This window comes from Henckelia pumila, chromosome 3, assembly GCF_033568475.1.
Source record: "Henckelia pumila isolate YLH828 chromosome 3, ASM3356847v2, whole genome shotgun sequence".
Lineage (NCBI taxonomy): Eukaryota > Viridiplantae > Streptophyta > Magnoliopsida > Lamiales > Gesneriaceae > Henckelia > Henckelia pumila.
In genome coordinates, this window is record NC_133122.1 from 10421884 (window position 1) to 10434686 (window position 12803).

The 12803-nt window shown below is 36.9% G+C and overlaps 1 protein-coding gene across 1 annotated transcript; it reads right to left on the minus strand.

Moving 5' to 3' along the window:
- Positions 1–11784: 11784 nt before the first annotated feature.
- LOC140892783 (WRKY DNA-binding transcription factor 70-like) lies at positions 11785–12494 on the minus strand. The gene is made up of 3 exons (XM_073301778.1): positions 12224–12494; positions 12073–12151; positions 11785–11920 (listed from the first exon to the last, which is right to left on the minus strand). Exons 1-3 carry the CDS (start codon positions 12460–12462, stop codon positions 11858–11860), a joined length of 381 nt encoding a protein of 126 aa, XP_073157879.1. The 5' UTR covers positions 12463–12494; the 3' UTR covers positions 11785–11857.
- Between the last annotated feature and the right edge of the window lie 309 nt (positions 12495–12803).

Below are 12803 nucleotides of genomic sequence, written 5' to 3' on the forward strand. Positions count from 1 at the left end.
TGTTTTGGAGGATCTGATTTTACACTCAGGGGCTATGTGGATTCAATTACGCAGGTGATCCAGATAAAAGAAAATCTACTACTGGTTATGTGTTTACAGTTGCAGGAGGTGCAGTCAGCTGGGTTTCAAAACTGCAAACAGTTGTGGCGTTATCTACAACGGAAGCAGAATACATGGTAGCTACTCAAGCTTGCAAGGAGGCAATATGGATTAAAAGGTTATTGGAGGAGCTTGGGCACAAACAAGATAAGATTCCCCTATTTTGTGACAGTCAGAGTGCCTTGCACATTGCAAGGAATCCAGCCTTTCATTTCAGGACTAAACACATTGGAGTACAATTTCACTTTGTACGAGAAGTAGTAGAGGAAGGAAGTGTGGATATGCAGAAGATCCATATGAAGGATAACATTGCTGATATTCTGACCAAACCAGTGAGAGCAGAGAAGTTTGAATGGTGTAGATCCTCAAGTGGCCTAGCAGAAACGTAAGCAGTAAGATTGGCAAGATTGAAAGGATGTGTGGAGATGTGCTTGATTCTCAATCAAATCTCCAAGTGGGAGAAATGTCAGCAAAGGTGGGCAGGGGACATGCATTTAATGCATGTCCCAAAGTCTTCAGAGGCAGCAGAATTATTGGAGGAATCGGTCCAATCTGGTGGCAGCCATCCAATGAAGAAATTTTGTAGGAAAGAGTGAAGAAAACTTCACTCACGTACGAGGGGAGGGAGCTCTATAAATAGAGCTCCCCTTAACCATTCTCAGCATCCCTCAGCCTCAAGCATTCTTCTATTCTTGAGTGCATTTCTTCTCTCCCTAGTTATTTCTATATATTTGTGAGATAGGTTTTCTCCTGTATTAAGAGAGTGAGTGTCTCTTTGGAAACAAAGAGAGAGGTTGTAATTCTCTAAATATTATAGTGGAATTTTTGGTCTTGCCTTTGGTTTTTACCCTAATAATTTTTAAGGGTTTTCCACGTAAATCTTGGTGTCTATTTATTCTTCAATTTACATAGTTTCTATCTCGTGATGCCGCACCTGGGACCAAAAGAAAAGATGTGGTATGCATCATTATAATATTCTCTGGATCCTATTTGTAACTAAAGTACTATTAGATAAATTTAAAAAAGACATGCAGATTTTGCGATGGGATCTGACTTGGTTGGAAGAAAGAAATGAAGCATGCGCATAAGATTTTGAGTTGAATCTGTGCTAGCATAAACATATATATATATATATATATATATATATATATATAAGCAGCCTGCAGCCACACATATTTTTTATTTCGTTTAAGCGTTAGCTGGCTAGTTCATTGATAAACTGTCTGATCAGTTTATCATCCAAGTATATATTGAAAGAACATGTTGTGCACATGTCTTTTAAATTATTTCCTTATTGCATTCAATTTTTATATTTATAGTTTTGCCTTTCTTAGAACAAGTTTTAAAATTGGTAATATCAGTTATATCTTGATTCGAAATATTTGATTCTGATGATATATTGTTTCCATGCTTTGTAGGTTCTTATTTATGGAAATATATTGAAGATCTATTTATAGGAGTGCTTGGACCGAGAGAGACGACAACAACGAGATAGAGAGATCAAGAGAGTGAAACATAGAGAGCAAAATACATAGAGAAAGTACCGCAGAAATTCTGGAGTATTGAAGTTCGATCATTGAAGAATTTCTGAAGAGATACTACTGCTACGTTGTGTTGCCGAGTAGTGTTGGAAACACTAAAGAACACATGAGTGAAGTGTTGTTCAGAAAGTGTTAATTGGTTTTCGTTTTTTGGTTTAGAACTTCCTATTGATTTATTATTCTAGTTTTTACTAGTTTTTAGGAAGTCTTTTAGTTTCTCAATCTGTTGAGTGTTGTGAAAACTCCTCGCAAGCGTACGAGTGTCAAGTTTTAATATAGTGATTAAATCAGATATCGATCCCACAGGGAGTAAAATGAAAATATTTAGTACTTGTAATTAGAATAGTCCAAACTTTGAGAATTTTGCAATAAAATAAATAATCAGATGATTTAAAAGCACGCACACAACTTTCAGATTAAAAATCAATCAGAGAAAAATGGTCTAGAGGTATAGATTTCACCTGGTTTCAACAACAATCAATCCTAATTAATTAATCTTCATGAATTCCAATCAATTAATAGCCAAGAACACTTAAGTTTATTATTTCCCTCTCCCGAGCAACAAATAATGTTTATCAACTACAATTCAATTCCAATATTCCTATTAAGAATTTATTGCAGTGATCTAACACAAAACAATGTTCTCTTTAAAAGCTCTGTTAAAATCATACACTCTCCCGAGCTATATAAATAATTAACAGTGTAGTTTCTAATGTCCTATTCAAAATCCCCTCTCCCGAGCAATGATTTCAAATAAATATAACAAATCAATTATTGATCAGATAATTGAAAAGACAATCAATTCTAGAAAAAACAATTAATCTAGAAGAAATTCAATTCAATAAAATCAAAAATTCATGAAAGCGTCTACACCAGGTTCCATCCGACCTCTAGACTATAAAAATTAGTTCATACTAAAATTCTGAAAACAATAAATAATAAATTCAAACATGTTCAGAATTAAATAAAAGATAAGAAACAAATCCGTCTTCGATGCCGTGTTCGGACTATCAAACTCCGTCTTCATTCTTCATATTAAGCTCCAGAAATCTTCTCAGGAAAATCACGATCACAATCAATCTCTGTTCTCTGATATCTGTATTATGAGTGTGTGGCGGCTCCCCCTCTTAAGTCTGACAAAAATCCTTTTATAGCGTGCACAAAAGCCCACAAAATCAAGCCCATAAAAATTTCCCGTCTTAATAAAATCTTTCCAATTCAGCCACAGAGCGGGCGCTCAAGTGAAGGCGCGGGCGCGCCTTCAGTTCGAAATTCCAATTCTCAGATTTATCAACACATTGCGCGATTGCTCTTGAAGAAGCGCTAAAGATAAGCGCTATCTTTCTTGGCCCAATAAAGAAGTCCAACACTATTCCTTTTCTTTTCTCTAAACGTTCTTTTCTCTCTTTTCTCTTCTGTACGTTGTTTCCTTTTCTTTTCTTCTTTCTTCTCTAAACTTCTTATTTTTCTCCTCAAAATTCCATAATTCACAAAATCTCCATAATTTCCTACAATCACAAAAATAACACAATACCCACATAAATCTGCTCGAAACAAATATTTAACAATTAAAATCATATATAAATTAAGTGTATAAAATACACTTATCAAATTCCCCCAAACTTAGACTTTTGCTAGTCCCGAGCAAAACTATTAAATTCCAAAAACTCAATCTCTCAAAAACCAACAAGAATAGTCAAGAAATATTATGGAACAATGCCTCACCAATAATTTCAAAAATATCAAATCCAATCATATCACACCCAACTAACACTTGAAAGTTTCAATCATAACAAAATAACCGCATAAACTCACAATCTCCGCAACTCAAATTCAAAACACCATCATCCGAATTCAATTCAAACATTCATAGATCATGAGGACTTTTCAAGGATATAAATAGGATCAAAAATAGGATATAAATCAAAAACACTCACAATCAGGTAATTGCAACGAATAAGCATGTGTGCGTGTTTCGATCAAAATTCATAATCATCAAAAGCATCAATCAACAGTCCATAGGCTAAATTCTCGCAACTCTTCTCCACTAGTATATTGGAAAACTGAGACTCGGTCAATAGGACTTATTCAGCTTATAATGTTAAGGTCTGGCTCATGGCTACAAATGAAGGATAAGAATTCAAAATAAGGAGTAATTCATATTTTTATGCTCATTCTAACTTCAACTCTTTTTTCATTCACAATTCACTTCTCTTTCAATTCACTTCATTAAAATTTCAACTTTTTCACATTCTCTTCTTTTTCACAACTTTTTCAACCACATTTTTCAACTCTTTTTTCTACTACATTTTTTCATCTTTTCAATTCATCCACCACACCAATCTTTTTTCTCACAAATAAAACTAGGAGCATAAAACATTTTAGCATTCAAATTACTTCTTTTAAAGGTAGGACATAGTGTATAGGCTATTCAGGTAGTCAATGTAGGACCTTGAAATAATTACGAATGGGGGTTTATCACACGTTTACATGCATGCCATTCGATTTTCAATAAAGCTCAAACAAGGTACTAGGGATAAAATAGTAATAGGTAGCTTGAAAGGCTCAAACGAATTTAAAAAAAATTGCCTAAATCATTCCTAATCTCAGTTTTGCCCGTATTTCGCCTCGAAGAGTGTTCGAACTAGTTCTAGACATGTCTCAATCCACAATTAAATCATACAAATCTCAATCAGTGCAGAAAAGAATAATCATCAGCAGTTAACGATGATTTTCACAAAAATTTCAGATTTTCTCGTACCTCAATGTACTAATATACGTGTAGCTCAAATAGGCAACTAAGGATAAATTCAATGAAAATTAGGCCCAAAAATTTCAAACAATGCCTCAATCATATCTATGTCTGTATGTCTCAAAAATCAGATTCAAGCATTAATCACAGAGTATATAGGAAATTGTTCATCTAATTGGTTCCATATTTTCAAAAATATTTTTCAGATAGGTGGACAATCATGGATTTCAGTTATCGCACAAAAATATTTTTCATTGGCCATGCATCCATTTCTTTCTCAACTTCTTTTAAATTCAACTCAACTCAACCAAAAACAACTAAACTCAACAAAAAATTTTATCTATGAAATTCAAAACTCAACTTTCAACTAAACAATCAAACAACTAAATCAAACTAAATCAAACATTGATTCATCCCCCCAAACTTAATGTAATCATTGTCCCTAATGATTAAAAACAATAAAAAGAACAAGCGACTCATACCTTCGACACCGAGCATCAGGACTCGGCATCATCATCATCATCATCTCCATGGAAAGAAGGTGCAGCAGCAGCAGTATCATCAGAAGACCATTGCGGAGGAGCTGGATAAGGCACAATAGTGGGCGGATAATTCTGGGCAAGAGCGGCAGTGAAGTCATGCATATATGTCATGTGTGCTCGCATCATCTTCCACTGCTTCTTCATCTGAGAAATCACGGCCGTAGAATCATCACGAGTAGAATACTCAGTGGCCGGATGCGTCGGTAGTGACATAGGTCCTTCCAAATGGGAAGGTGCTGGCTCAAAGTGTGGTAGTGGCTCCGAGGGTTGCGGTGGTTCAGCTGCCTGTTCAGAAGTACTGGCTGCTTTCTTCTTCTTGTCCCGTCTCAATGCACCAGTAATTCTTATAGGACCTCGAATTGGAAGAATCTGCTCCGTATCATCCCACACAACACCAGCTAACCGGCAAAGTTGAGTAATCAAAGACGAGTGGGGTAAACTGATAGTCGAGGAACCCCTAACTGCAGCAATAATAGACTCCTGAATCACCCTCCCAGCATCAACAGATTTTCCAGTGACAATGCAGTACACCAGACCAGCTCTAACCTTAGTCACATCAGATGTATGCCCAGATGGCAAAATTCTGGCAGCCACAAATTCATGCCAATTATTCGCTTCTCGTCTAAGAAAGATGGATGGAAATGTAACAACTTCATCCTTCGAATTCCTCTTCCATTCCGCCCCATCATGACACAAAGTCTGAATTATAATATTCTCTGGATATTACTCATTCTTAAATACCTCATACTCATCATCAGAAATGTCCAAATCCGGCATTTCATAGAGACGGTTAATTGTACTCTTATCAAAAGGCACCAATTTCCCTCGAACTCGAACTTTCAGATTCACGTCTTTGACCATCAAATTTGCATAAAACTCATGAATCAATGATATAACAGCATCTGGTGGACTCCTAACAAATGTCTCCCAACCTCTTCTCTTAGCTTCAATTAACGCCGGTGCACTATGCTCTCTCAAACTCATTCCTCTTTCTTTGTGCATCCCTCGCTCCATTACATCAAAACAATACTCCTCTGCTGTGGCATTCCAAAATCTGTGTCTATCATATGAAGCAGTAGAGGACGAAAAAATTGCTCCTTTCCCTTTGGTTTTCGGTGGCATTGTAACTCAATAATTCAACTCAAATCAATTACAGATGGAATTCTCACAATCCCAACACTAAACTTCAACCGACTCCAGCAATATGCAAACACAACTTTAACCCAAACAATTTAACAAACACTTGGCATGCATGAAGACAATAATATAGAAAGTTCACTGCCAAATGTTCTTCACCCCAAAATTCAAACACCCAAACAGCCTCAACATACCAACTTATATCACGGCATAAATGTAATAGATAAAATTTTAGCTTTGTACCATTCAAGAACGAAAACGTCCCAAACCCCGGTAGATTCCCATGTTCTGTGCGAGGCGTGGATGGAGCAAGATCACATTCTGAGAATCCCAGATTTACAATGGCCTTGTAATGAAGATCAAAATCCCAGAGATGATATTTTGTTGAGTGCAAGATTTTCGATGATTGTGCCAAAATGTGAGATTTAGAGCGGGACTCAAAAGAGAGATCGTGACTTTTGAAGTCTGGGAGGAGCAGATTAGGATTTTAAATCTCAGATGTTGCGCGATAGCGCCTCGTGTAGCGCAGACAGATAGAGCGATAGCGCTTAGATTAAGCGCGGTTGACGGGCGCGATAGCGCAAGATCTTGCGCTTAGAGGGAGCGCGTTAGTGCTTGTGTAGCGCGATTCCGGAGAGCGATAGCGCTAGATTGGCGCTGTAGAGGGAGCGCGTTAGCGCTGTCATAGGCGCAATTGAGAGGGCGCGATTGCGCTGGTGGAAGAGCTATCGTGTATTAATGCAACGAAGGGGAGGCGCGGGGGCTCGAATGGAGTGGCGCGGGCGCGCCTTTAATTCGCAAAATAACTCCACTTTCGTTCAGGTAAGGCGCGGGCGCTCCCATAAATGGGGCGGGCACGCCTCTTGCTCGAATTTGAGATTTCTGGAGCCTGCAAATTTTTTAAAATTAAGAAAAATTAGCTCAAAAATTTAAAATAATAAATAAAAAAAAACTGCTAATTAACCAACAAAAATTAAATGAACTAAAAATAAAAACAAATAAAATAAAATAAAAGAAAATGCTTGGGTTGCGTCCCAAGTAGCGCTTGGTTTAAAGTCGTCAGCCCGACTTTAACGGGATTAATTCTTTCCCTTCTCTTTCACTCGCCAAATAAATTCCACGAACCGCCTTTTAAATTTTGCTTTTTTCGTGGCCTTCTTTGGTGGTTTTGGCGCTCTCTCGTTCGATGAATCAACCGCAATGTTGGCTTTTGAACGACCCTCCAAATTCATAACCGGCTCTATCAAGCATAATTTTTCAATAGGGGTGTTAGATGACTTCATGAATATATTAAAAATTACACTCTCACCGTCCACACCCATTGACAATGCACCTCTCTTCACCTCTATCTTGGCATCGGCAGTGGCCAAGAAAGGTCTCCCCAATATCAGGGGCATGTTTGCATCCTCCTCCATATCTAACACAACAAAATCCGCTGGAAAAATAAATTTATCTACTTTTACCAAAACATCTTTAATGATTCCAAGCGGATATGTGATAGATCGATCAGCCAACTGCAACGCGATCATGGTGGGCTTCACCTCACCAAGTCCTAAGCTCCTGAAAACAGACAAGGGCATGAGATTAATGCTAGCTCCTAAATCGCAAAGTGCATTATTAAAATAAGAAGAGCCAATAGTGCAAGGAATAGTAAAACTCCCTGGATCCTTAAGCTTTTGTGGCATCTTCTTTTGGAGCACCGCACTGCACTCTTCCGTTAAATTCACTACCTCATTCTCTAGCAGCCTCCTCTTCTTAGACATCACCTCCTTGATGAACTTCGCATAATTTGGCATTTGCTCCAAAGCTTCAGCAAAGGGAATGTTGATGTGAATCTTCTTAAAAATCTCCAAGAACTTGGAAAATTGCTCGTCCAATGCTTTCTTCTTGAACCTTTGCGGGTATGGAAGTGAAGGCTTATACATCGGTTTTGGCTTAGATTCAAGCTCCTTCTCTTTATCCTCAACTTTTTCCTCAAGTTTCTTATCCGCAACAGTAGGAATTTGAACTCCAACGTCTTTGGCACTTCGCACTTTTATGGAATTGCACTGCTCCTTGGGATTCACCTCAGTATTGCTAGGGAACTGGCCGTGATTGTTGTCCTTCAGTGCGTTTGCCAACTGCCCAATACTAGTCTCCATGGATTGCAACACTGCACCCATGTTGGCCATGTGCGTCTCCAAGCTGTCAAGGCGAGACTCAGTTCTTGTCATCCGCTTACCTGATTCCTGCACAAAGGTACTAACCATATCCTCCAAAGACAACTTACCATCACCCTTATTAGTATTGTTAGTATATGAAAAATTTTCATTATTCCGCAAATTAGGGTGAAAAGTATTGGAAATAGGATTACCTCTGTACGCTCCATAACCTCGGTAGCCATTTGGATTTATATAATTGACTTGCTCTATGGCCGGTGATCCTTCAACTCCAGTTGAATCTGCAATATTAATTTTATTCAGAGAAGCTACCTGTGTAGTCAGTGCAGATAACTGAGCAGTGATGGACATGAGAGGATCCACTGCATACACTCCAGCTGGCTTCTTTACTCCTATACGCTCAGATGGCCATTGGAAACTATTGACCGTCATCTCCTCCAACCTATCATAAGCCCGAACATGATCCTTCGCAAATATAGTACCTCCAGCAGCAGAATCGACATTCATCCTTGTAGGCGCATTCAGTCCATTGTAAAACCACTCGATCTATTCCCAATCTGCAAAATTGTGGTTAGGACAACGTCTTAATAATTCTTTATACCTTTCCCACGCCTCGTATAACTGTTCAGTGTCCATCTGCCGGAAGGTGCTGATCTCGATCTTCAGTTGGGTGGTTTTGGCAGGAGGAAAATATTTTGCAAGAAATTTTTCTGCCATCACCTCCCAAGTAGTGATGCTTCCAAGCGGCAGTGATTGCAACCAACTTCTGGCTTGATCCCTAAGAGAAAACGGAAACAAGCGTAAGCGTATAATATCCTCAGGAACACCATTAAATTTTACCGTATCAGTAATTTCTAAGAAGGTCCTGAGATGCAGATGAGGATCAGCTGTGGCACTCCCATTAAATTGGTTCGATTGAACCATGTTTATCAATGCAGGCTTCAGCTCAAAATTGTTTGCATTGATAGTTCCTCGAGCGATTCCAGAATAGTGAGCCTGGATCGTCGGTCTGAAGTGATCTCTAATTGGCACTAGGGGAGCTTGATTTGCTTCTTGTTCAGCCATTCTTTCAATTTCTTCTCTTCTAGCTCGTCTTAAAGCACGTGCAGTGCGCTCGATCTCCGGATCAAACAGTAGAGAATTAGCACTTTGAGATCGTCGCATAGACTGCAATTAAAAGATAAGAAAAAAAAATTAATTAGTAACTTAGAAAATAAAATAAAAACTCTAAATTAAAATCTAGACTAATTGGTAACAAGACTAAAAAAATAATCAAAATTTACTCCCCGGCAACGGCGCCAAAAACTTGTTGTGAAAACTCCTCGCAAGCGTACGAGTGTCAAGTTTTAATATAGTGATTAAATCAGATATCGATCCCACAGGGAGTAAAATGAAAATATTTAGTACTTGTAATTAGAATAGTCCAAACTTTATCTAGAAAATCAAACTTTGAGAATTTTGCAATAAAATAAATAATCAGATGATTTAAAAGCACGCACACAACTTTCAGATTAAAAATCAATCAGAGAAAAATGGTCTAGAGGTATAGATTTCACCTGGTTTCAACAACAATCAATCCTAATTAATTAATCTTCATGAATTCCAATCAATTAATAGCCAAGAACACTTAAGTTTATTATTTCCCTCTCCCGAGCAACAAATAATGTTTATCAACTACAATTCAATTCCAATATTCCTATTAAGAATTTATTGCAGTGATCTAACACAAAACAATGTTCTCTTTAAAAGCTCTGTTAAAATCATACACTCTCCCGAGCTGTATAAATAATTAACAGTGTAGTTTCTAATGTCCTATTCAAAATCCCCTCTCCCGAGCAATGATTTCAAATAAATATAACAAATCAATTATTGATCAGATAATTGAAAAGACAATCAATTCTAGAAAAAAACAATTAATCTAGAAGAAATTCAATTCAATAAAATCAAAAATTCATGAAAGCGTCTACACCAGGTTCCATCCGACCTCTAGACTATAAAAATTAGTTCATACTAAAATTCTGAAAACAATAAATAATAAATTCAAACATGTTCAGAATTAAATAAAAGATAAGAAACAAATCCGTCGTCGATGCCGTGTCCGGACTATCAAACTCCGTCTTCGTTCTTCAGATTAAGCTCCAGAAATCTTCTCATGAAAATCACGATCACAATCAATCTCTGTTCTCTGATATCTGTATTATGAGTGTGTGGCGGCTCCCCCTCTTAAGTCTGACAAAAATCCTTTTATAGCGTGCACAAAAGCCCACAAAATCAAGCCCATAAAAATTTTCCGTCTTAATAAAATCTTTCCAATTCAGCCACAGAGCGGACGCTCAAGTGAAGGCGCGGGCGCGCCTTCAGTTCGAAATTCCAATTCTCAGATTTATCAACACATTGCGCGATTGCTCTTGAAGAAGCGCTAAAGATAAGCGCTATCTTTCTTGGCCCAATAAAGAAGTCCAACACTGTTCCTTTTCTTTTCTCTAAACGTTCTTTTCTCTCTTTTCTCTTCTGTACGTTGTTTCATTTTCTTTTCTTCTTTCTTCTCTAAACTTCTTATTTTTCTCCTCAAAATTCCATAATTCACAAAATCTCCATAATTTCCTACAATCAACAAAACAACACAATACCCACATAAATCTGCTCGAAACAAATATTTAACAATTAAAATCATATATAAATTAAGTGTATAAAATACACTTATCATTGAGAAAAATAGATTTTTCGTAAAACAATCACTAGTTGATTTTTGTAAACTGATTTGATTTTCTAGTGATTATTTCGCCATGAGTCATCGTACAAGTACTTAGTACTTGTGCATAAATATCTGTGTACTATTTACTTTTGTTGTTAGTTAATTATTCTGCTGTATAGTGTTTTCTTGAAGTGTTGACAATACTGAAATATAACACACTTTCGAATATTTATTTTTGGTATTTCTGTGATTTTAGACTGTCCAAACCTTACATATTATTTATATGGCCGAAACGCTGATTAACTCATTTAATTTGGCACCAATTCAATATATTTGTTGTTTTTTTGTGACTGAAATATACATTATTTTATATATCGAAACATTTTGAGGATAAACTCACAGGTACATACAACATGCATAATCCGCATGCAGCTATATATATATATATATATATATATATTATATATTACATCATGCTAGCTGCTGCGTATTCTAATAAATGTCAAATAAGCTACCTCACATACATAGACAGCTAGCTAATGAATTAGTTTATTCATATAGTGCTAGAATGTAGTCATCAAAAATCTGCATATTGTTCATGATCTCTTTGGTGCCGTGATGAAGATCAGTGGTTGCAGTAGCACATGAAGAATACACATCAATTGCAGTACTGATGAGATTAATATTGTCATTATTAATGCATCTCAGATGATCAAGTACATTAATGGATGAAGAAGATGATGCTTCTGAGTTAGTACCGGTTAATGTTTCTTGTTTGATGGGTACTGCAGAATATTCGAAACTCAAAATATTGATGGAATTAGAATATTGAGCAGCTGGATCCATTATAATTTGATGGGTACGTACTGAGCAGGTATGATGACCAAGGTATGTTGTCTTGAATAGGGGAAATGGGTCGTCTTCTATTTTCTCTACTTGTTTTGTAGCTTGGCATCCCTGATCAAACTTGTGAGTGCATCTGTAGTAATTTCTAGCTGCCAATTAATGCAATTATAATCAATCATTTTGTACGTACAAATATATATATATATATATATATATATATATATATATATATGGTTAACTGGTTATTAATAATTAACCATGGATATATTAATGACCTGGGATTCTTGGCATGGAGTATCACCTTTTGACCATATTTCCTCCACGCGTGACCGTCTTCAACCAAGCTAGTGGTTTCTTTAATCACTATTTCCGAAGTTTTCCTGAACCATTTATATATTAACAGAAGACAATTAAATTAATTAAATATATATATTATGTACGTACGTACGTACCTTCTCTTATAACATCCTCTCCTCCGATGATCTTTATGCATGGGTGTTGTGGGTGATTTGAGTGGTAGTTGGAGTATGGAAAGGGAGTGAGTGAAGGAGTGGAGGATTTTATCGACCAAATTAGAGGTGGCGCAAGAGCTATCATCATGATATCGGAGCATGTCTCTTAGTTGATGTGCATAGTGCCGACCTTGAATCAGCTCCTCCATCACCCGTTCGCTGCCACCAACACCCCACATCTATATTACTAATCGATCGATTGACAATAAAATAAAATCCCATCCTACTTTATATATATATATATAGCATTAGCAAGAAGGAATTAAGTAGTAGTTTTGATTGGTACAAACAAGGCTATAATATTACTAGACAAATTCAAGGAAACATCAAGGAAATTCATGAAGAAACAGAGTCCCACGCGCATCACTGGGATCCGGATCCACGCACACATGACTAGACATAATTCTTAAATTAAATATCTATATTGTATTCTCATTTTCAATATAAAATCTTTAACCCGCGAAGAGGAGTGGGAAAGTAACATGGTTTGAGGTGCGTGGCCTAGTAGTTTCCTTTAAGC